This window comes from Euprymna scolopes, chromosome 5 (genome assembly GCF_053919585.1).
Source record: "Euprymna scolopes isolate OS-2025 chromosome 5, ASM5391958v1, whole genome shotgun sequence".
In the NCBI taxonomy this organism is placed as follows: domain Eukaryota; kingdom Metazoa; phylum Mollusca; class Cephalopoda; order Sepiida; family Sepiolidae; genus Euprymna; species Euprymna scolopes.
Genome location: NC_136486.1, coordinates 81798199 through 81823291, shown reverse-complemented (window position 1 = coordinate 81823291; position 25093 = coordinate 81798199). Strand labels below are relative to the sequence as shown.

Here is a 25093-nt window from a genome sequence, read left to right as displayed (position 1 = left end):
TTTAGGATCCTCTGACCACTCCGTCGTATCAGTTAAGATAAAAACAAAATGTAAGAAGCCATCAGACGTACCCCTCCACCGTACTGTATACCGATACTCTATGGCTGACTGGGATAGCTTCCGTACATTCATATCTGATTTACCTCTGCACTCCATGTTTAAAAAGGAAGTGTCCTCTATAGTATCAGATTTGACCGAATGGTTAATTGTAGGCATAGACCAATTCATACCATCAAAAAAATTCCAACAAAAACCTAACAGCCAGCCATGGTTCTCCCCAGAATGTGCTGCTGCTATCGCGCACAGAAATCACTTTTTCCATAACTACCAACGTAATAGATGCACTGAGACTAAAGCTGCTTTCAGGACTGCCAGCAACCACTGTAAAAGAGTAATAAAAAATGCAAGAGAGCTATATGCCCAGTCTGTTAAATCCAAGGTAGCTGATCAGCGGCTTGGTTCCCACCAGTTTTGGCAAATAACAAATAGGATCCTGAACAGAAGTGTGCGTTCTATCCCAACCATTATCAATGGACCAGAGGTTATCTCGTCAGCGTCAGACAAGGCCAAACTATTTGCAAAGAACTTTGCAGCTAATTCTACCCTATGCGACGAAGGCCATCAACTCCCCATATTTCCTCCTATAACACAGAACAAGCTAGGTAATATACAAATATCCGTGCATGAGGTCGCCAAGCTAATAAAAAACCTAGATTCCAGTAAAGCAACTGGCCCTGATGGCATCCCAATTATAGTGTTAAAAAAGCTTCAACCAGAACTTGCTCCCATACTTACGAAACTATTTAAGCACTGCCTTAAGGAGAAGTGCTTTCCGACCCCCTGGAAGACCTCATCAGTTTGCCCTGTATCTAAGAATTCAGGTGATAAGTCATCTCCCTCTCAATACAGACCAATAAGTCTTCTCTGTGTTATGAGTAAGTTACTGGAATCAATATTAAATAGAGAAATAGTCAACCACCTCAGCAGAAACAACCTTCTTAGTGACACACAATATGGTTTCCGCTCTGCAAGATCTACCGCAGATGTGCTGACGGTTATATCCCACAGGATTAGTGAATCTCTTGACAAAGGCTTCCTTTCTAGGGCAATTGCTCTTGACATATCAAAGGCCTTTGACAAAGTATGGCATAAGGGTCTACTTCACAAGATTTCCAGCTACGGTATAACTGGAAATGTTTTCTCAATCATTAAATCATTTCTCTCCGATAGGCTCATAAGAGTAGTGGTAGATGGACAAAAATCGGAGGCCTGCAATATAAATGCTGGAGTCCCTCAGGGGTCAATCCTCGGCCCAACTCTCTTCCTGATCTACATCAATGACCTCCCTAAACACATACTTAAATCATTCGTTGACATCTATGCTGATGACACGACCATCTACGGCAACACATCAAAGGCTGTAAATGACGAAGTTCTCTCGGATTCTCTCTCCTCTGATCTCGAGCGCGCGGTTCAGTGGGGGAAGATGTGGCTAGTTACCTTTAATGCATCTAAAACCAAACTCCTATCCTTACATCATCAACGCTCTGATCCCCAGCTGGCATCAATTGTGATGGATGGCTCTCGTCTGGGTGAGGCCCCGTGTTTTGACAAGCTTCTGGGTTTGACCTTTACTCCTGATCTGAAATGGAACACGTACATCAAGTCTGTTGCCAAGGTCGCAGGAAAGATGGTGGGATCCTTCTACCGCTCCAGAAGATATCTCACTACTGATGCAATTCTCTATCTATATAAAAGCCAAGTACGGCCAAGGATGGAATACTGTTGCCATATCTGGGCAGGAGCTGCCAAAAACAGCCTATCATGCCTTGACAGAGTACAAAATAGACTTCGTGGTTTAGTGGGGGATGCCCTTTTCTCTACCCTGCAACCCCTCTCCCACAGAAGAGACGTTGCGAGCCTATCCTTGTTTTATCGTTATTTTCATGGCAGGTGCTCGTCTGAACTCCAATCCCTGGTCCCCCCTCGCCAAACTTTCACGAAAAACACCCGTCTAGCTGAATCCACTGTGAAAAATTCCCCCCACTCTATATCTGTGCCTAAATCAAAACGCGGATTTCATGAGCAAAGCTTCTTTCTTAGAACTGCACGCCTGTGGAACTCTGTTCCGTCTGCCTGCTTCCCTCCGGACTACAACTTGGATGTCTTCAAGTCTAATGTTAACAAATTCCTAATGAACCGCCCCCCTAATTAAACACTTCATAAAATCTCCTCACTAACGTGATGTACTTGCAATAACCCTTATCCCTGAGTGGCTTCCTTATCCCTGAGTGGTGATCACTGTGTAAAAAAAAATAAAAATAAAAATAAAAAAAAAATAAAAATTATATGAATAAATAAATTATATGAATAAATAAATTATATGAATAAATAAATTATTGAATAAATGAATTATATGAATAAATAAGTAAATAAATAAATATACAACCTGGCACTAAAATTCGACCAACTATATCTGCTATGCTTTCCACAGAAAGGAAAAACGCTGCATTTTGGGATGTATAACCTCGCGTTCTGATTATATCGGGTAAGGTAATTAAAGCGGACGTTGCAGATCCACTTATGACGCATAAAACCACCACATAGAGGATGTAGGTTTTGGATCTGTATTAAAGAAAGATAAAAACAAATAAGTAAACAACATTGAGGATGTTTAGCAATTGATCATGTGACCACAAAAAGGAATAGCAATGGAAACGAATAATATAAAATTTAATGCTAATGTTAAGCATGCTATATTATCCCAAAGTTGAGTAAATTTACGTTTGTTTCCCAAAGGTTTATTTCCTATATATTTTAATTGAACAAAATACTTTTAAAAATCTGATCGTAAAACTCTTGGATGGGAATATCTATTAAACTATAGAAAGGCAAGAGATAGGGTTAGAAATAGATACCGGTAGAGAGAGAGAGAGAGAGAGAGAGAGAGAGAGAGAGAGAGAGAGAGAGAGAGAGAGAGAGAGAGGTGTATAAGAAGATGTAGAGAGGTGTAAAAGTAGCAGAGGAATAAAGATAATAAGAGGGGGGATGGTAAATAGAACAGTAGTACAGGTTTGATCAGTTTTTAATAAGAAAATGTTGTAGATGGAGATATATAGTGTAAACATTGAAATATTGTTGTTGAGTAAGAAATGTGAGATAAAAACAAATAAAAAAGTTTGAAAACTTATACTATAAATTATTTTTAACAAAAACATAATTTTGATATAATGAAACATCATTTGAGGCCACTAGTTGTTTAAATATTTTAGATGATTTTAGATTTGAGAGACTTAGAAAAACACGTGTAATGTAGTTATAGATTATGCCATTATCGTTTTGCCTAGATATGTCCACCAAGAACTTGTAATTCCCCTCTCCCACTAATTAAAACCTTAAGTAAAAATCTTATTAAATTAATTGGTGCTGAAACATTGTATTTCTTCATTGTATCAAATGCAGTTGTTTGAATATTTCTTATTAAGAATCGTTGTCTTGACTAGGAAATTTTCATTAGAGTGTTCAATAGAAAGAATTTTTATTTACTCTTTGGGTTTAGGAAAATCATCATCATCATCATCATCATCATCATCATCATCATCATCATCATCATCATCATCGATTTAACATTCGTCTTACATACAAGTATGTGTTAGACGGCTTTTAGAAAGTGACTTCCAAACTCGCTTATCCCCCTTATCTCAGCTTATCTCTCTTTCTCTCCATTCCATCTTTTTCATTTTATATTTGCCTCTGTCAGCTGATCCTATTTCTACAAATAATTCAAATCTTTCATTGTTACTATGCACATAAAGTCTTTCATGTTCTGCGCATATCTCTCTATACTGTCCAGATTTAATCTTCCATTAGATTAGATCTTTTCACGTGTCCATTGTATCATTCTCATATCATTTCTCTCCATGCAATCCATGTCAACAACCTTCACATGCCTGATAGCCTTTTCCCTTGGTCAACACTAGTAATTATCTGCTGGACAGCATTAACAGGAGTTCTCTGAACTTACTTTGCCCACATGAGATCCGAAAATAAAGCATTCTTCATCAGTCATACTCTTGTTCCTCATTTTTGGATTCGTGCTACAATTACATATATATTTTTTTATTTTGTCTGATGTAGATAATGCATATTTTATTGCGATAAATTACTAATTAGATATCAGACATAAGTGATTTAAATACATAGCAAATTAATTAAATATTGACAAAAACCAATGTCACAAAACCAATCGCAAAAATCCCATCAGATTAAAACGTTCCTTACTGCATCTGCAGATTATAATTTTGAAATCGAATACACTAAAAGCAAACTAATGCAAGTTGTTAACACATGCACCCGCACGACACAGAAATACAATACATCAGAAATGTCCAACAAGGAAATTAACTATTTTGTACACTCCGTAATGTTCTCAATACTCATCACTGATAAAAGTCGATAACTGCTGATGATGAAACATTGCAATAGCTACAACAGCAAATTATGGTCGGATTGCCAGATCACCGACATAGCCTCAATGCCAGTTTTCATCCTTATCGAGATGATCGTTCATGCCAGAAGAGGCTAATATTAAAAGTACAACAAATTGCTGTACTAACCAAAATGTGAGCAAAAATATGTAGGATCTTGCACAGGCACATCTTGGAATTGAAAAAACTAATTCCAATGCCAGGCAGGCTCTTTTTTTTTTTTCTTTTTTGGCCGAACATGAACAAAGAAATAGATTAAAAAAAAAAAAAAAACTATGATTAATGTCAGCACTGCAGCAATCAACAAAGTTCAGAGCCACTGATGACGCATGATATACCAGACCAAACTTGCTATAAGGTTGAAACAGACATCTTCAGACTGCAGGGGAAGATTATGTAATGGTAGTGGATTACTACTCAAAATATTTGAATTCATCCAACTTAATGACACAACCACGTTTAAGTCCCATGATTACAACAAATTTGTGACAAAATGGGATTTTCCCCCTGTTACAAGCAGCTGAGATCCACAATCTAATGACCTAGTGAAAGGGCAATTCAAACAGTGAAAAAAAATTGTATAAATGCTTCCAGAATGTAGATGATCTACACCTTGCATTGCTAACTTTGCATACAACACCTGGCAAATACAACTCTACTTCCTCATTGATCAAATGGATGACCCGTAAACTAAGAATATTGCTATTAATCATGATACTAGCAACCCATCCTCAAGTATAAGACAAAAAAGTGAAACTGCATAACAGCAATCAATGATAGCTAGTTCCACTGAGGATTGGGGACTATGTTCGAAAAATTGGTCCAGGATAGGCTTCCAACCAAGATCATACATGGTGCTGATGGATAATGACAACAGAATATGTTGAAACCGCCAACACTTACTGCCAGTAGCTTCTCCAAAGATACCAGCATCACAATCTTACTCTGACACAATACTCAGTTTACCCAAGCAGGTTCATCAACCAAATCTAGAAGCAGCAAATCCAACAACTCCAGAACAAGGAGTCAGATCCAAATCAGGACATACGTCAACTAAGATGGATGAAAGATTAAACACACTAAAGATAATTTGAATCTTCAATATCAAAGACTCAAATAATATCAAAGATCAGTATCAATGCATTATATACTATAATATCAAATATCAGTATATATATATATATATATATATATATATATATATATATATATATATATATAACTACTTCATTTATTCGCATAAATTTAATATATGAAAGTATAGATTTATGCGTAAACTTTAAGTATTTACTTCAAAAGTGCTCAATACGTAGGTAGAGCTAGTTAGTAATTTATAAAATATATATGGCGATTAAGCTTAATCGCCATATATATTTTATAAATTACTATATATATATATATATATATATATATATATATATATATATAGAGAGAGAGAGAGAGAGAGAGAGATAGATAGATAGATAGATAGATAGATAGATAGATAGATGTGTGTGTGTGTGTGTGTGTGTGTGTGTGTGTGTGTGTGTGTGTGTGTGTGTGTGTGTGTGTGTGTGTGTGTGTGTGTGTGTGGAAAAACATTTACTACAAGGTTGTGATCAGTAACTTCTGATTCCTTGGGGTTTCTTGTAATGGTGTGAATAAAGACATGTATAGAATACTGCTATTCTTTATCTCTCCAGTTCTTTACTGTTACAGAACATCACAATTTCATCTTAAGTTTCTTAATATTTATGATCTTCTTATACGATAAGACTATATTATTTTTTTATCAATATGTCTGTCACAAATGATATTATAATCACGTGTATGCGAAGATAAAACACTGTTGAACAATTTAAGGAATCAATGAAAACAAGATTTTTATCCTATCTACATGATAAACGCTTGTTTATGTCTAATTTCGAAGGTCAAGGTTTCGAAATTAAAGTTTCAAAATGACACGGAAAACACCATTAATAATTGGATTCTACATATTTTACATTCTACTGATGATAATAAAGCAGAATCAGGATATACTTATTCAAGCTCTGTTGATGTTCAAGAAAGTCAAAGAGAAAGTAAAACTATATCTCTTTCAAGCCTGTTTGATGAATTAGCTTTAAGTAAGTCTACAACAACAAATCCAAATTTAGAGCAGATAGCGGCTGAGTTAAACCTGGAAACTGCAACTACAACAGAAATACAAGAATCACAATTTAAACTCAAACGAAGTAAATCCCTTATTCATAAGTGCACAAAAGAACTTGATCATTGTGTAACTTTACCACTGATCGCTAGGGGTGATGATCTATTTTAATGGTGCAAAATACACAGGAGACTTTACCACTGCTGAGTGGTATGAGGAACCGGCTGTATCCTAAGTATGGAGAAGCTGTAATGTTTCTACATTACAACTTAAGAGTATTTAACTTTAAATGCTGATGAGATTAAGAATGCAGAGGAAACAGGTCACAAGAATAGAAGAGGAAGTAGAGCAGAGGTAATCACCATAGCATACTCGAGTGGAAGCAAATCTTCAACTTATAGTTATTCACTTAATAATTGCAATTTATACTTTGTAGTTTGTGATATCTTTTTTCTTATCTAGTTGTTTTATTATATTATTCAAGAATTAGAAATTGTACTTTGTATGTTGTAATTTCATTTGATAAAGCAAAAGCAGACAAAAACCGTCATAGAAGCCACACAATTAACAAATGTCAAGTTAAATTGGCAGTTAGTTTTGGCATTGATGAAATGGTTTCAATTTAATAGGACAAAGAAAAGTAATTAATTGGCGAATTAACCGATGGAGCAGCATAAGTGGCTGATAAGGCTGATTACCTGCCGATTAATCAGTGCACTCCTATTCACAAGTGTCACAAAAAAAGTTTCAACCAAATTTCTTTTCACAAACTAAACAGATGAAATTTCCTCTTTCTAGAAGGTTCCAATATTACAACCACTGATCATCATTTTGGTAACATTCACTTTCAGAACTTTACTTTCTATAACATTCCTCCAAGTCTTTCAGTTAATAAGTAAACCTTCCATAGCAAATACTAAATCATCAACACATCTTTTCCAGATATGCCATACGAAACTCTCTATTTCTAAGACACAAATGAAAATCACCAAACTCAATATAGAACTCTGATATACTCACATTTTAACATTAAAACTCTCACTAAATGTGCTGCCAATTCTAAACGACTTTGAGCATTTCTATACATTGAACAGCTTTCATTTAATTTACACAAACCTCTCAACATCTCTGGCCACTTATATTATTTGGATTCTTGTTCTCGTGTGGAGTTTTCACACACCTTTTGGACCTTCAATTTGGGTGACTAAAATTACAATTGCGAATTACTAGGACTTCTATACAGTCATAGCTGATGGAACGAGAGTATATTATCCCCGTGAAGTAAATAAAGGGTTCTATTCGAAATTCCGTGCAGATTTCTGAGTTCGACAGAAAAATTACTGAGTTCGAAAAGATACACATGAAGAAGGTCGGAGTTTACACCAATCGAAATGTTATGAAACTTGCACTCAAGATGAGAACAGTAGCCCAAAGAATCCAAATAATACGGATAATCAATCTTCATCTCCAAAATTCAGAAACGTAATCTCTGGCATTTCTATCAAAGGATTTCTTAAAATCTACAAACGTAAAATATGAGTTCTTTTTAGTAAAATACTTCTCTTGCATTTGTCTCAAGAAAAATATAATATCAATGGTATTTTGCCATTTGTCATAAAACCAAGTGTTATTCCATTTAAGATTGTCTTACTTTCTATTTGTTGCACAATTATTCTCTCAATTACTTTTGGGGCCTGATTCATCGACCTTAAGCGTCTGTGATTTCTTCTGTCATTTTAAATTCCATTAAATGAAGTGCAGTGGTTGATATGAATATGCTAAGCTTTATCTCCAGTTTTAATCTATTTAAACGGCATCTTTACGTTAGAGCGCTTGTGTTGTTAAAATCGGATAGGCTTTTTCAGGACTAAAAAGATCGGATAGCTTTTTAAATGATCGCATGTGTTTCAAAAAGAAAATCAAAAATGTAATGGGATGGACGAAAGAAGTAAACGAAAGAAATGAAAAAAGAAAAATCTCTCACCGAAAAATTGTAAAGTCGAACCATGTGTTTCCTTTTTTTTCTTCTGTTTCAGTTTTGTGCATTTGAACTGTTGATTCAGGTGGTGTCATCAGAAGAGTAAATACAAACGAATTTAAACAAATCCCACTTAGAATCATGAGAGCTCCACGCCAGCCAAAATATGCGATGCATTCTGTGAAAACTGGGGGAAAAATCATAATTCCAACAGGTGATCCCATTGTGGCAAACACAAGAACTGTGTTATTATCACCCGGGAAGTATTTGCCCAGCGTTACCAAAGCCGACACATATACCAATGAGTATCCCAATCCTAAAATATCATAAAAATCATACAGTTAGAAACACGTCAAATCAAAGAACATTTTCTTGCCAATATGAATTTAACGGTTGTTGCCAAATTTTGGTAGAACATATCAAAAAGGGTTAACATTGGTAATACGTTGTCTATTTTATTTGCCAGATCATTTCATTTTCCTAATTTTCGTAATTTTCCTTTTGGTAAAATTTTGACGACTTGCACACACGCTCGCGCGTGAGCGCGCGCACACACACACACACAAACACATACACATACAGAGAGAACGGTTTTTAATCTGGTAGCAAAAATTAAATGATCTATGACTTTGACACACACTAAACTTTACGGATTACCTCCTAATATCGATGAACCTCATAAGACCAGTGAACAGTCAACTCTAACCCAACTGATTTAGGGATTATTCTTCTTGCCACCACCATATATAAATTTATTCACATAAATATTATATGACTTTCTTTGTTTGCAGATTTTATTCTTACAACAACGTCGAAACACAGCATGTATAAATTTCTTTCCAGTAAATAAAATTAGCATTTGAACATTTATCAAGTCGTCATTTCGTTGCTGTGTTTCTTTTTATTGTTTATTATTATTATTATTTGTATTAGCCTATTATCCCAATGTGCTCTATGATCGTATTCAAATGTACTATATGTTCATGTTCAAAACTTGTTATTTTGGAAAGTAGTCGAATTGGAATTGAATGTTTGTCATTCCACATCTGGTAACAATGTAATTTGATTAGACAAAAAATCGACAATAAGTTTCTACTTATTCAACACAAACTGCATTCTAATAGGCACACTTTTTTATGGCACAAGAAGAGAAAGTAGAAACCCTAGTTTAAGTCAATGTATCTAACTAAATACTAAGATTTTATGTGCGACATGAAAAGAAACTAGAATCTTAAGAAGATCTCAATCATTCCGGTAATCATAAGAGCAATCGGATGCATGAAAAAATTTTTCAAAAACTACCAGGGAATCTTGCTTATTTCCTGTGACTATAAATCAAATTCAATGCAAATCTAAAATATTTGAATTTTCAAATGGAAGTTTCTACTCATATTCTGCTATCTTAAACCCCTCAAACACTCCAATGATACCAACATTTTAGGAATATTTATTAATTAATGTTTAATAGCCATTGTTAAAATTTCACAAAATTTTCACTTTCTTTTTACTTTCTTTGTATAAAAGAAAATTAAACTAAATATAGCCAACATTACGACCCCTTACCATTAGCAGCTGCGTTCCAAAATTAGTAAAAATCGGTTGATTAGTTTAGGGGTGCATCCTGTGCATGCAGCTGTATATAAAAATATGCACATATCTAAGTTTATGTAGATAAAGATATATCGATAGTTTTATGCAAAATAGTGTTCATTCAATCCATATGACGTTTCAGATATGTAACAACTGATAGTAAGATATTATAAATTCAGTGAACGTTTATTATAAAACGAATTAGGTGCAAATAAGAAGGAGCTAAGGTAACTAAAAATGAGCACACGTGAGCGAGAAAATATATGGTGGGTAATAAAACAAGAGACACCTTTTTTTTAATTTGCAGATTGGAAAAAGATGATAGAAAAAAAATATATCATGATATTTTGGGGGAGAGAGGAACAAAATTTTGATATTGCAATAGTGAAGGAAAGACTTTTTTATATTCATGATTAAAAGAGAAGAATAAAAAGGATCAGCTTACCGGTTTTGTCCTAACTCCTAGAGAGATGAATCAAGGAATTTTATTTATGATTAAAAGAGAAAAATAGAAGGGAAACTATACATACTAAAAAAATGCAGTGTTATATTCTATTTAACGGGAAGGAAAAAAAACAGGGAGACACTATATATCAAAAATTAAAACTGTGTTATTAACTATGTACACTGCTGACATCTCCTAGAGGCTAATTATGTTCTAACCTAAAAGACATTATATCTGTTTACAGAGAGAAAGTTTCTTCAAACGAACTTGAATAGTCTACAAGATCTTTGGATGAAAATTATATATATATATATATATATATATATATATATATATATATATATATATATATATATATATAATTTTCATCCATCCATTTCATTCATCTTTGGATGAAAATTATATATATATAAATATATATATATATATATATATATATATATATATATATATATAATTTTCACCCAAAGATCTTGTGGATTATATATATATGTGTGTGTGTGTGTGTGTGTGTGTGTGTGTGTGTGTGTGTGTGTGTGTGTGTGTGTGTGTGTGTGTGTGTGTGTGTGTGTGTCCAGCGAAACGACGAGGACCATCTGATCATCCTGTGGGGTAGAGTGGGGAGGGGGAAGTATCATCGGTGAGTACGGATATGAAGCCCAATCTTTGTTGCAGTGGGAACAGGGAATCATAGTAGATGTCGAGGGTTTCAAAACATTGTCCTTCCTGTCCTTTCTGCGCTTCTCTGCAGTAACCTTTCGGTAGCTTTCATATTTGCAGGCACCGTCATGAACAGCAGCCCACCACTTGGCTCTATCTAAACCTGTCTGCTCTCATGATGACGGATCAACGTTGAAGGCCTTCAGTGATGCTTTCAGAGTGTTTTTGAATCGTTTTCTTTGGCTGCCATGGGAGCGCTTGCCATGTTGGACCTCAGCAAACCGAAGATTCTTGGGTAGTCTGTAATCTGGCATGTGGGCCACATGACCAGCTCTTCTGTGTCTGGTATCCTTTCCTACAAGCCTATGTCAAGCAGTCTGGTGGTGCGGAAGTTATTTAATTTTCTAGCATGTCGTTGGCAGACAGTTCACCACTCACATTAATAGAGTAAGGTGGTGAGTATGACAGCTTTATAGACTTTGATCTTTGTCATAGAGGTGATGTCTCATACATTTTTGTGGTGTCTGCCAAACGCAGCGCTTGCTTTAGCAAGTCTGATGTTGATTTCATCATCAATGACTACATTGCGGGAGAACGTACTACCAAGGTAGGTAAACTTGTCAACTGCATTGAGTCTTTGTCCCCCGATTGAAATGTTGGTTTCTGCATATGGTTTTCCTGGAGTAGCCTGATGCATCACCACAGTCTTCTTGGTATTGATTGTGAGACCAAAATTTTCACAAGCCTCTGAGAATATGTTTGCACTATGATGTATGCCTGCCTCAGAGGTAGCGTTAAGGGCACAATCATCAGCAAACAGAAGATCATTTACAGTGTCTGGTGCAACCCTAGATTTAGCTTTTAGCCTCCTGAGGTTGAAGATTGATCCGTCAAATCTGTACCTGATTCCAATGTCCACATCAGTGTCTCCGAAGGCATCTGTCAGCATTGCAGAGAACAGGCTGGGAGCCAAAACACACCTCTGTTTCACTCCATTTGTAACTTCAAAAGGGTCAGAGGTCTCCCCACGATCTTGCACTCTGGCTATCATTCGATCATGAAACTGACGTATGATGGCAATGAATTTTCTAGGACATCCATACTTTGCCATTATTCTCCAGAGACCTTTCTCTGCTTACAATGTCAAAAGCTTTGGTCAAATCAACATAGGGGGAGTAAAGGTCTATATTTTGTCCTTGGCACTTTTCTTGGAACTGCCTGGCAGCAAACACGATATCAGTAGTACCATGATCCACATTTGCTCTCCGGCAAGATGTCTTTTTCCAGATGAACTATGAGCCTTTTCAGCATTACTCTGGCCAGTACCTTGCCTGCAATGCATAGCAGTGATATTCCCCGGTGGTTGTCGCAGGCCTGGTGGTTACCTTTATGCTTGTATAGATGTATGATGGAGGCACCTTTGAAGTCTTGGGAAAGTACCTCCTTCTGCCAGATCATGTGGAAAAGCTGATGGAGTTTTTCAGTCAGGGTCTGGATAGAATCTGAGCCAGGCGCTTTCCCAGTGGACAGCAGGCGGATAAGACTGAAAAAGCAATATATATATATATATATATATATATATATATATATATATATATATATATATATATATATATAGTGGCGCCATAAAAGTTTATATTCCAAATTCCAAGATGCTGTTCATCTTACCATTTATTTCTTTCAGTATGTTTAAATGTGTACGCCACAATCACATTGACACACTGGTTCTCACCAGATCACCGAAGTTAAGCAACGTTGAGCCTGGCCAGTACCAGATGGGTGACTATTTGGGAAGGCTAGGCGCTGTATGTACCTTCTGGGAAGGTTGGGCGTGGGGCCAGCACCCTCCCCCTGAAAAAAAAAGAACTCAGTCGTTACAAAAGCATCTACAAAGTTGTCGATGGCCTATGCCCCTCCAGGGGCTCAAGGGCTATGGATGGATGTTTAAATGTTCAAATCTTGACAGCATATATATATATATATATATATATATATATATATATATATATATATATATATATATATCCCCAAAACCTCTGACCTAAATGGAGGGGAAACTAGAACTTGCTTCTATTGTTTCAATGATCTGAAATAACAGTAAGGGGAGACTTGATTCCAAATATTTCTCATATGTTATATCTCCTCTCTTTTGGAAATATGGTATGATTATGAATATCTCCAGTATCAAATAATCCTTATACACTGTGAAATTTACTTTATGTATGAAAACCAAATGAGAAATATTTGGAATCAAGTCTCCCCTTGCTGTTATTTCAGATCATTTAAAACCATAGCAGCAAGTTTTAGTCTCCCCTCCATCAAAGCCAGAGGTTTTGGGGAAATATCAGATATTTTGTAATTCATATGCAAAACTAGGAAAACAAATTACGATGATTGAAATATTGGTAAAGGTACAGTATCTTTCCACCCACAAAAAATCCTTTAAAATTATCACTAGTATAGGTTTTCAAGAATGCTTAAAAGGAAAATTAACAATAGCAACAATCAATCCGTCAAAAGGAAATAAATGGGAAATAAAGGAAAATTCAAAATAACATGGAAACATACTATAAGGTATTCACAGCTTCTCTTCCAGTTTTTGGAGTTTAATCATGTCAAAATGCACTTTATTTCCTTTTAACAGATTGATTGCTGCTATTTCTTCTGATGAGTTAAGGACAAAATAGATTCACTAATTGATATAATAATTAAGTCTACGAAGCAGATACTGTCAAGAATTGCAAATGTCAACTGAATTAAAGGAATAAATTATAAGATGGTCAACATCATGAACTTTGGAATATAGTCTTTTGTTATTTATTCACTATATTGCTCTGTAATACATTGAGCTTCTTTAATAAGGATTGGTAAATATTATAAGGAAATAAAATATATTTCCACAGAAATATATTTATAGACGACGAAACATGTGTCAGTGGATAATTATATTTTAAAAACAATATATATATGTGTGTGTGTGTGTGTGTGTGTGTGTGTGTGTGTGTGTGTGTGTGTGTGTGTGTGTGTGTGTGTGTCGCTCCCCATAGGGGGTATCAAATTGGTTAAATGGAAAATTATTCGCATTTAAGTAAAAGTGCACTTTCGTAAATAATTGAATTCATTCAAAACGTATCACAAAAACAAATAACAAATAACATCTTTATATATATATATATATATATATATATATATATATATATATATATATATATATATATATATATATATATATCCAATTATGACTACTTCATTTAATTACATAAATTAATATACGGAAGTATTATTTTATGCGTAAACTTTAAGTATTTGCTTCAACAGTGCTCAATACATAGGTAGAGCTAGGTAGTAAGTTATAAAAAAATATATAAATATATATATGGCAATTAAGCTACACAGAATATTCCACGTTTCATCCATGCTAGGATTCGTCAGGCTTATGCGATGAGTTGTGGTTGTCTCGCGTTTTTATATACACACCTTCTATTGAGTTTTTAGTTAGCCAATCAGAATCAGATTCCTAGTTTCCACCGATCCCTTCCTAATCAGCCAATGGGCAGGCACTTACAGGACAAAGGCCCAGTTGCCCTTGGGTTCACCTCTTCCTTTGTGTATGCTTTTTTAGTGGGAAGCATAGATATCTAGTGATTTGACTTATTTTAAACCTAAGTGTACTTAAATGTTTGTGCTTGTGTTTTTTTTATTATGTTAGTTTATATATTTATACATATATATATATATATATATATATATATATATATATATATATATATGTATGTATGTATGATAATTTATGTATATGTATGTTTATTTTATTTATTTATTTTCTATTGTTTTTGTCAATTTTAAAATTATTTTGTATCGCTATCCTAGAGTAAAGTTTATCCTGTGTACACAGTTGTTTCTTTGGGTTCCCAGTATTTGTTTGCTAGTGGTGTTTTCATTCGGTGTTTTTTTTTTAATTTGTGAACGTATTTTGTGGTCATAATATTGGGCTTTGAAATCTAAGGAAGTCATACCTACATAATATTTTTTGTTATTCGGGTTTCCTTTCGCAAATATTGTGGCCTAGTAAACTATGCTTTTGGTTAGACATTTATTTTGAAGTGGACCAAGTGTGCAAGATCTACAGTTGCATTTATCTTGTTCATTATTAGTATTTTTATTTTTATTTTTATTTTTATTTCTACCATGGTTGTCGTTGTCTGGAGTTGGTTTATTATTATTATTATTATTATTATTATTATTTTTATTATTATTATTATTATTATTATTATTATTATTATTATTATTATTATTATTATTATTTCTAGGATTTACATATGTGTTCTTTCTGTTTGTTTTATTTTTGTCATAATGTCCACTTTTTTATTGTTTATTTTGTTGTTTTCTACCTATGTATTGGGAACGACAACCATCTCTCTGGTGTTAGACATGATCAAATGATAGGGGGCAGTATGGCGTCGGCTATAATCGGCTGGCAGGTCTAGTCGTCGAGTCTTTCTTGCATCGTTACGGGTAGCATCCATCGTCGGCATTAAATGGCAGGGGCCGCTTCGCTTCTCTGTTGCTGAAAATTAACGCTTGTATAATAATTGTATTGTATAACAATTGTGTTGTATAATAACTGTATTGTATAATAAATGTATAATGTATTGAACGTTGTATTGAGTAAGTGGACACGACATATTTTATAAAAATAAAATTATTTTATATTAGAGGAGCATTTTTACTCGACCTGGCGTGTGTCGTCAATCTCTGCGTGCGTCACGGATGGAATTCAACCCTCGACTGTTTAAAACAATGCAATTATAATTCAATTCTTCTCTCTTTCTTCATTGAAAGAGAGAGAAAGGGAGTGAAAGAGAGAGAGAGAACGAGATATGCATGCATAACAGGCTCGGTGACTTGGTTGAGTTTTGACAAACAGCTGTCGATCTGATTACATAAACAATCTCAGGTCTCGCACGTCACCTGTGAAACTGAGTCAAACTGTTACGCACTGACATTTTGAAATATCACACAGCGCATGCATAAAAGTAGCGTGCTTCCTCACAATTACAGACCTATCCTGGCACAAGGTTGATTAATGTGGGGAGCTGTGGCTCCTCCGAAAGGGTTTATCACTCATTGTGCTATAGTGGCAGTGCCCACTAACATCCAGCTGCCAATTCCAGTGTCCGTCGACGTCCAAGTTCAAGTACTAGATCCCATCTACACGGCCTGGACCAAGCTGAGATATCATCATACCCCAGGGACGCCCGAACTTTAATTCCGTAATGCGCCCGTCCTCACCCCAAACCGATCCACATACACGATTTCCATTGCCTGCAACAGGTTTTTATCTGGTTCATCAGCATTTGCAAACGTTGCAATAGGTTTGGAAAAGCTGTAAAAATTTGGAACATTTTGAAAGGCTTCGTCACTTGACATATCTAAGGCCTTTGATAGGGTATGGCATAAAGGTTTACTTCACAAGATCTCTAGCTATGGTATAGCTGGAAATGTTTTCTCAATTATTAAATCATTTCTCTCTGATAGGTTCATAAGAGTAGTAGTTGAGGGGCAAAAATCAGAAGCTCACAGTATTAATGCTGGTGTCCCTCAGGGGTCCATCCTGGGCCGAACTCTTTTCCTGATCTACATTAATGATCTTCCAAATCACATCCTTACATCATTTGTAGACATTTATGCTGACGACACTACCATTTATGGTAGTACATCTAAGACAGTAAACGACCAAGTTTTCTCTGATTCTCTCTCCACTGATCTTGAGCACATGGTACAATGGGGAAAGGAGTGTCTGGTTACTTTTAATGCATCTAAAACCAAGCTTCTCTCTTTACATCATCAACGCTCTGATCCACATCTGGCATCAATTGAAATGAATGACTCTCGTCTTCAGGAGGCCTCAAGTTTTGACAAGTATTTCTAGGCTTGACAATTACTCCTGATCTTAAATGGAACACGTACATCAAATCTGTTGCCAGGGCTGCTGGAAAAATGGTGGGATCTTTCTATCGATCCAGTAGATATCTCACTGCTAATGCAATTCTCTATCTATATAAGAGCCAGGTACGTCCAAGGATGGAATACTGTTGCCACATCTGGGCAGGAGTAGCTAGAAAGAACTTGTCCTGCCTTGATAGAGTTCAAAATAGACTTTGTAGCCTCGTAGGAGATGTCCTTTTCTCTTCCCTGCAACCTCTATCTTACAGAAGAGATGCTGCGAGCTTGTCTCTGATGTATCGTTATTTTCATGGAAAGTGTTCGACTGAGCTTCAGTCTATGGTCACCCCTCGCCAAACTTTCACAAGAAACACTCGTCTAGCTGAAAACACTATCAATAATTCCCCCCACTCTTTATCTGTGCCTAAACCTAAACGTAGATTCCATGAACAAAGCTTCTTTCTTAGAACTGCACGCCTATGGAATTTTCTTCCGTTTTCCTGCTTTCCAGCTGAGTACAAGATGGTTGTCTTCAAGTCTAACGTAAATAAGTTCTTGATGAGCCGTTCCATATAAGTTAACAAATATACCGAATTTTCATTACTAATGATTACTATATTGTCCAATTTCTACTGCACACACTTATCCTTGAGTGGCCTCTTGACCTTGATAATGTGGTTATGCCTGTGTAAAAAAAAAGTTCAATTAGGTATAAATGAATTCGCAGATTTAAAAAAATTTCACGTCTATGTGTGAAAAGTTGACACTTTGACGTCAGTTCTTCTTTAGTTTTGAGTTTTCATGTCTGCGAACTAGTTGCATTTTTTAAATTTTATCTAAAAAAACAAAAAACAAAAAAAACGAGTGAATGATACTTAGATATTGTTATACCGGCCTTCCTTGAACACAGAAATTTACACCGATTAGCACTATAAATAGCGCTAGTAGTTTCAACACTGGTGAGGGAGATGCGACTGCACTTCAACTGCTAGCCGAGTGCCCAGCAGATATACACGCTTTCCTATCTTTGTACGTTATTGTTAATACACTTGTTCCTTAACCGAATCTCGACTTGATTGTTCTTATTTTCACTGTTGTTCCACGACACAACAGATTGGCGACAAGGAATCGAAACGACCATCATTGCAGAGAATCGCCAAAAGTGATTGAAATAAAGATTTGCAAAATCTTTACGGCAGAACACCTTCGTCATTTCAACAGATATTTGGATACACAAGGATTAACGGTGAATTAATTACTACAATAGTAATTTGGCGATGGGAAAAATTTGCTACCAAAATCTACAGCGAAAAACGTGAATGTTGTGATTATTTCATAATTGAACACACTTACCACGTGTTTTAGAAAAGGAAAAGGGGTTCATTTTTTCTTCACCAGAAGCCATTTTTCCTACGGTAAGAATTTTCTTCTGCAAAGTTAAATGTAAAAAAACAACTAGCAAATACCGTGTAAGCTTATCGTTATTTCGATAACATCTGGGATTTGAAAAAAAAACACGCTTGACTTTGTCAAGAGAAAAAGAGACAGACCGTGAAAAATAATTATTCGCGTGTCATTTGTGCTTAGCAAACACGTAAAGAATCAAGTCATGTTTTGCAAAAGGCAAAGAGGGTAAAAAAAAAAACACTAAAAATTTCCCATACGAATTCCTCTGATATTTAAAACGACGGATTTTATTTTTGCTACGTAAAAACGCGTGCAAATAAAAAAAAAATTTAAACAAATGTTATTTTGCTGGATTGTTTCTAGTAAGACTAGAAATATAGCGTTCAACAAATTAAGTTACAAAAGGACTGCTTATCTGTTGTTCTTCAAACAAAAGAATTGGGACAGAAAACTTGGTTGATTTTTTTTTACTAATGAATATTTATTTAATACAAAGGAAAATTGTAAACTGAATTCGTATGATGGATGCGAAATTCAAAGATTCACTGTTGGAATTGTTTCAATTCCAGGCAGAGCAAAATCTCGCGTTGCAAAATCAGCAAATTCAACAGCAAGTAGAAAGAGCAGAAGGATTTAAACAAACATTCGAAGAAGAAATGCTTCAACAACAGAAACGCTTCGGGAAAATATTGATGAAAACACAGGAGGGACAAAGAAAAATTCTGGAAGCGACATAGTGAACTAAAACGGACGATTAATCATAACGAATTTTCTCAAACAGCTGTGTGGGCCGCAATTGAAAATTTCAGTTATAATCCAGAAGACGATGTCACTTTCGTCCAGTACTATAGACGATATTAGGATATTTTTTATATCGGATTGTGGTACCTGGTCAGACACGAAAATAGTTCGGCTTTTACTAAGGAAATTGGGAACAGCCGAGCATATAAATTCATGAATTTTATTCTCCCAAAAAAGACCAGTGAGTTGAGCTTCCAAGAAACAGTTATGCTACTTACAGAACTGTTTTCTGCAAAAACATCTCTTTTCCATAGGCGATATAAATGTATGAATGTTACTAGAAGAGAGAAAGACGACTACACTACTTATGCAAGTATAGTGAACAAGCATTGCAATGATTTTAAACTGGAGGAATTATCATCAGATAATTTTAAATGTTTAATATTTGTGCAAGGGCTGGTCTTAAATACAGACGCTGAAAGCAGGCGTCGTATTTTAAATAAACTCGAAAACGAACTGAATTTAAAACTACAAAACTTAGCGGAAGACTGTGAACGGTTTATTGCGTTGAAACAAGACAGTCGTAACATAGAGGAAAGCGGAGTGTCGCATATTAAAAAGATCCATCAAAAGAAAAATTCGACTTCAAAAAATAACCAGAGAAAGAAACAGGGAAAAGATCCACCTGGACTATGATGGAGGTGTGGAAATAAACATTGGTACAATGAGTGTCCCTATAAATTTAAAAAATGTGACAACTGCCAACCAGAAAGGGCATAAAGCATCGCATTGTAGAAAAAAAATCTGGTAGAAAGACATCCTTTATTAAACTTACGAAAATTGAACCTGAGGAACAAAATATCCGGAAATATGTACAGGTCAAAATGTTTAAAAAGAAAGTAAGGCTACAGCTTGATAGTGGGTCTGACATTTCCATTATTAATGTACAGACATGGAAGAGGCTTGGGAGACCCACTATGATTAAATCACATAAAACGGCGAGAAGCGTCAGTGGCGGAAAAATTACCTTCGAAGGAGAATTATTGACGAATAAATTTTTCCAGAACAGGGCCGAAAAAGCAAAAATTTTTGTCATGCGAAAATCAAACAACCTCTTTGGAACTGCTCTGTTCGAGAAGTTTAGACTATGGGATCTGCCTTTAAGCTCATTTTGACAAAAGGTTGAGGATTCGAATGTGGAGGCAAAAAAAACTTAAGAGGGAGTTAAAAGAGAATTTCCCAGACGTATTTTAAAGCGGTTTGGGAAGGTGTACTGTGGTGTAAATGAAGAAAAAGAGAAACAAGAACGACCGACCGCGTTTTTGTGTGGCTTACCTCGTGTTCATAATGAAGAAGAAAGAAACAAAAATGGCTGCCCTGTTTCTTTATATGCCTACAGGGTGACCACGAGGTATGCAAATGAGATGCTCCTGATTGGAAATAAAAGAGGAGTGATTTGGGGAAGGAGGGCATTCTGAAGTTTGATTGTGAGCAGAGAAGGTGTATTTGCAGAAGAGAAAAGCTAAAGTTGCAGAAGTTCGTTTTGGAGTGGAGAGAAGACGCGTCAAGTGGGAATGGGGAAGGTGAAAGTTCGGACAGCAGTGTCACTCAATCGACAAGCTATTTCGGCATATCAAGCAATTAACATGGCTGAGTGGAGACTGAGCACTCAGATGTTGAGACCCTTTACTGGGGAGGGCGACCTGATTAAGTGGCTGGAGAAATTAAAAATGGTGGCGAAGCTGCAAAAGATAGAAGATGTGGTCACCCTGCTGCCGCTATACTTAGAGGGGGAAGCCCTCACGATTTACCAGCAGATGCGAGATGAAGACAAGGAAGACCTTGCCTTAGTGGAGCAAAGGCTGAAATTGGCCTTCGCGGAGGGCCCATTTGAAGCACTTGGCAAGCTGTCAAGTTTGAGGTGGACCGGCGAGTCCGTTGACGTCTTTGCGGCAGAGATCAGGAGACTGGCAGGGTTGGCTGGTTACGTGGGGAGGAGCCTGGAGATGACGGTAAAGCTGTACCTAGTGAATGGCTTCCCAGAGGAAATCTCTGCGAACATGCAGAGAATCACGGGGATCCATTCTATGGAAGTGGACGATCTCTTGGTCCACGCCAGAGTCCTAGTGAAAAATGTTAAAAGCCCAATCGTGGCTGCAGCTGTGAGTGGAAATATGTGCATGAGGCCTCACTTGAATGAGAGGCAGCCGGCGAGGCGACAGGAGGGGAGACCTGCCATCAAGTGTTTCCGGTGCCAGGGTCCTCATCTGATCAAGGACTGCAAAGAGCCGAGACCGGGGATCACGTGCTACCGATGTGGACAAGTGGGGCATATTAGCCGCTATTGTGTTGCTGCACGGGACCAGGGAAACGAGTAAAGGGGAGCTATTGCGCCAGTGGTTACCCCTTCTGTGTGGAAATGGCGCATGATGGAACATCGCCTCGGTTACCGGTGGTAGTCAATGGGAAGAGAGCCATAGCCCTTGTCGACACAGGCTGCACTACAACGCTGTTAGCAAGGAATGTCGCGAGGTCATGGAGCGGAACCAGGATTATTAGGACCGTGGATGGCAGGGATGTGAAATGCCTAGGAGAGACGACAGCGGAAGTAATGGTGCAAAGGGTGCCCATTGAACTGTAAGCCCTAGTGTTGAATCATCTGGTCGGTGGTGTCGACGTGATTATAGGTATGAGTGCAATTAACCGACTGGGGGGCGCTACGTTAAGAGGGGGCCAAGTGACGTTTGGACGTCTTAGCGCAGTGGGAATGGCAGGAGTGGAAGGTGATAGAACTGTCAGAACCCCAAAACCGGAGGTTTGCTGCATTGAGGACAAAGATTTCCTGGCGAAGTTTGATGGCGTGAGGTGGACGGTGGAATGGAAATGGATCTCCGGGCCCCCAGAACTACAGAATAAGGTGGGCTGCTACGAAAACACCCTGCGAGGAGAAATAAGAAAAGGATTCGAGGAAGAAGTGGAGAGGTGGATAAAAGAAGGAATTCTGAAACCGTGGACAGGGGAAGAAAAAGGAGTGTTGCCACTACTGGCGGTTGTTCAGCCTACCAAAAACAAGATTAGGCCCGTGCTGGATTTTAGGGAATTGAACAGACACGTAGCCTGCCACACTGGAACGGGGATCGACGTATGTGAGGATGTCATGAGGAAATGGAGAAGAATGGGGCGGGCCACTAAGATTGTCAATCTGAAATCGGCATATCTGCAGATCCATGTAGATGAAAAACTCTGGCAGTACCAACTGGTCCGGTACAAGGGGCGGGTGTATTGTCTGACGAGGTTAGGCTTTGGGCTGAGTTCAGCCCCCAAAATTATGACTTCCGTACTGAAGACAGTGCTGAGCAAAGACTGTACAGTGGAGGAGGCCACTAGTTCGTACATTGATGACATCCTGGTGGAGGAGGCAGAGGTGACAGCAGAGAAAGTAAGAAGCCATGTCGAGAAGTATGGGTTAACCGCAAAACCGGCGGAGGCCCTAGATGGAGGAGCGGTGCTGGGGTTGAAACTAAGGCGAGATGGAAAAGACAGCCTTGTCTTCAAACGAGGGAATGCAATACCCGAAGTCGGATCTGAGCTGACGAGGCGAGAACTCTTCTCAGTCTGCGGGAGGCTGGTCGGGCACTATCCTATCGCTGGCTGGCTCAGGATAGCATGCAGCTTTATTAAACGACAAACAGGCACTGATGACTGGGAAGGCCGTGTGACGAAGGAGGTCACGAACATGCTGCAAGAAGTCATTGCGAGAGTGAGGAATGAGGACCCAGTGAAAGGGAAATGGTATGTCAGCGGCGAAGACGCGGGTGTGGTTTGGTGCGATGCCAGTAACCTGGCGTTGGGCGTCGTACTAGAGATAGGAGGTGTAACTGTGGAGGATGCGGCGTGGCTAAGAAAAAACAACGACTTCTCCCATATCAATGTAGCAGAACTAGATGCCGCTATAAAAGGAATCAATCTGGCCCTGAAATGGGGATTGAAAATAATTGAAGTCAAAACCGATTCGGCAACGGTAGCGTCGTGGATTCGGTCGGCAGTAACTGGCGATAAGAGAGTTAAGACAAGGGGTGCTGCGGAAATGCTGATCAGCGCAGACTCGGAGCGCTCACCGACCTGATAGCGGAATTCCAGTTGAGAGTATCTGTTGCGTTGGTCCCGTCAGAAAAAACAAGGCGGATTCAATGACACGCGTGAAGAAGGCCTGGCTGCAGGAGGGAAAGGAGGTCTCCTGGGTATGCTGTGCAGGGGAAGAAGTCAAAGAGTCACACGAAATGCACCACTTTGGTCGAGAACGAACGTTATTCCTAGCCAGAGAGGTTTACCCGGAGACCACCGAGGAGGAGGTTAGGGGGGGTGGAGAACTGTCGAGAGTGCCAATCAATTGACCCTGGACCGTCCAGACACGAAGCAGGAGAGCTACACGTTGCGGAGGACTGGAAGCGATTGGCCATTGACGTGACACACTATCGCCACAAATTGTATCTGTCAATGGTCGACTGTGGACCGGGAAGGTTTGCCATCTGGAGAGAGATCAGGGCAGAAGCTGCATGGGCGATCGGAGGGGTCATCGAGGAGATATTTTTGGAGAGAGGGCCGGTTGAGGAACTCTTAATGGACAATGGCCCCGCTTTCCGATCAGAAGCCTTTAAAGGGGTGTGCGATAAGTGGGGAGTAAGGCAATTTTTCAGAGCAGCGTATCGGCCGAGTGGCAACGGAATAGTGGAGAGGAATCATCGCACCATTAAAGCCGCTGCGGAAAAAAGCAACGTATCACCCATAGAGGCGGTGTTTTGGTATAACATCTCGCCGAAGACCAAACAAGATGAGACAACTGTGCCTCATAGGGCCGTTTTCACATATAAGTGGCGGCATCCGTGCAACAAAACAGCAGGAATGAAGAGTGAAGAAGCCACTATCAAAGTAGGTGAAGAGGTGTGGGTGAAACCCCCCAATGCACAGTGTACCACTCGTTGGAAAAGAGGGGTCATAACAGGATTGCAGTCGAAGAACAATGTGATGGTGAATGGCGTTCCCCGGCATATCTTAGACCTGCGTCGTGTGACATTGCCGGTATGCAGTGAGGGCAGTGAAGAAGAAGAAATCGAGGGCTACCGAGAAGCAAATGATGCTGCTCAACCTGACTTAGGCCCGCGTTGTAGTGAACCTGAAAACGTTAACCCCCGAGAAGTTGTCCCCCAGAGGCCTCGACGAGAGAGGAGGCGGCCTGCTTGGATGGAGGATTACGAAGTATCCTATTGATCAGGGGGGCGTGTGGTGTAAATGAAGAAAAAGAGAAACAAGAACGACCGACCGCGTTTTTGTGTGGCTTACCTCGTGTTCATAATGAAGAAGAAAGAAACAAAAATGGCTGCCCTGTTTCTTTATATGCCTACAGGGTGACCACGAGGTATGCAAATGAGATGCTCCTGATTGGAGATAAAAGAGGAGTGATTTATGGAAGGAGGGCATTCTGAAGTTTGATTGCGAGCAGAGAAGGTGTATTTGCAGAAGAGAAAAGCTAAAGTTGCAGAAGTTCGTTTTGGAGTGGAGAGAAGACGCGTCAAGTGGGAACGGGAAGGTGAAAGTTCGGACAGCAGTGTCACTCAAGCGACATGTACAAAAGCGGTAGCAAAATTTGACGTAAAAGTAAATGAACAGCCAGTGTTCAGAAAGAAAACAAATGTTTCATACGCCGCTATAGA

The 25093-nt window shown here is 38.0% G+C and overlaps 1 protein-coding gene across 1 annotated transcript in view; it reads right to left on the bottom strand.

Moving 5' to 3' along the window:
• Positions 1-25093, bottom strand: part of LOC145277099 (monocarboxylate transporter 4-like) — a 36826-nt gene that overhangs the window by 7576 nt on the left and 4157 nt on the right. The window contains exons 2-3 of the mRNA XM_080128764.1: positions 8600-8909; positions 2450-2625 (exon numbers count right to left, since the gene is read on the bottom strand). Of these exons, the coding sequence (XP_079984890.1) occupies positions 2450-2625; positions 8600-8909 (486 nt within the window). The remainder of the gene's footprint in view (positions 1-2449; positions 2626-8599; positions 8910-25093) is intronic.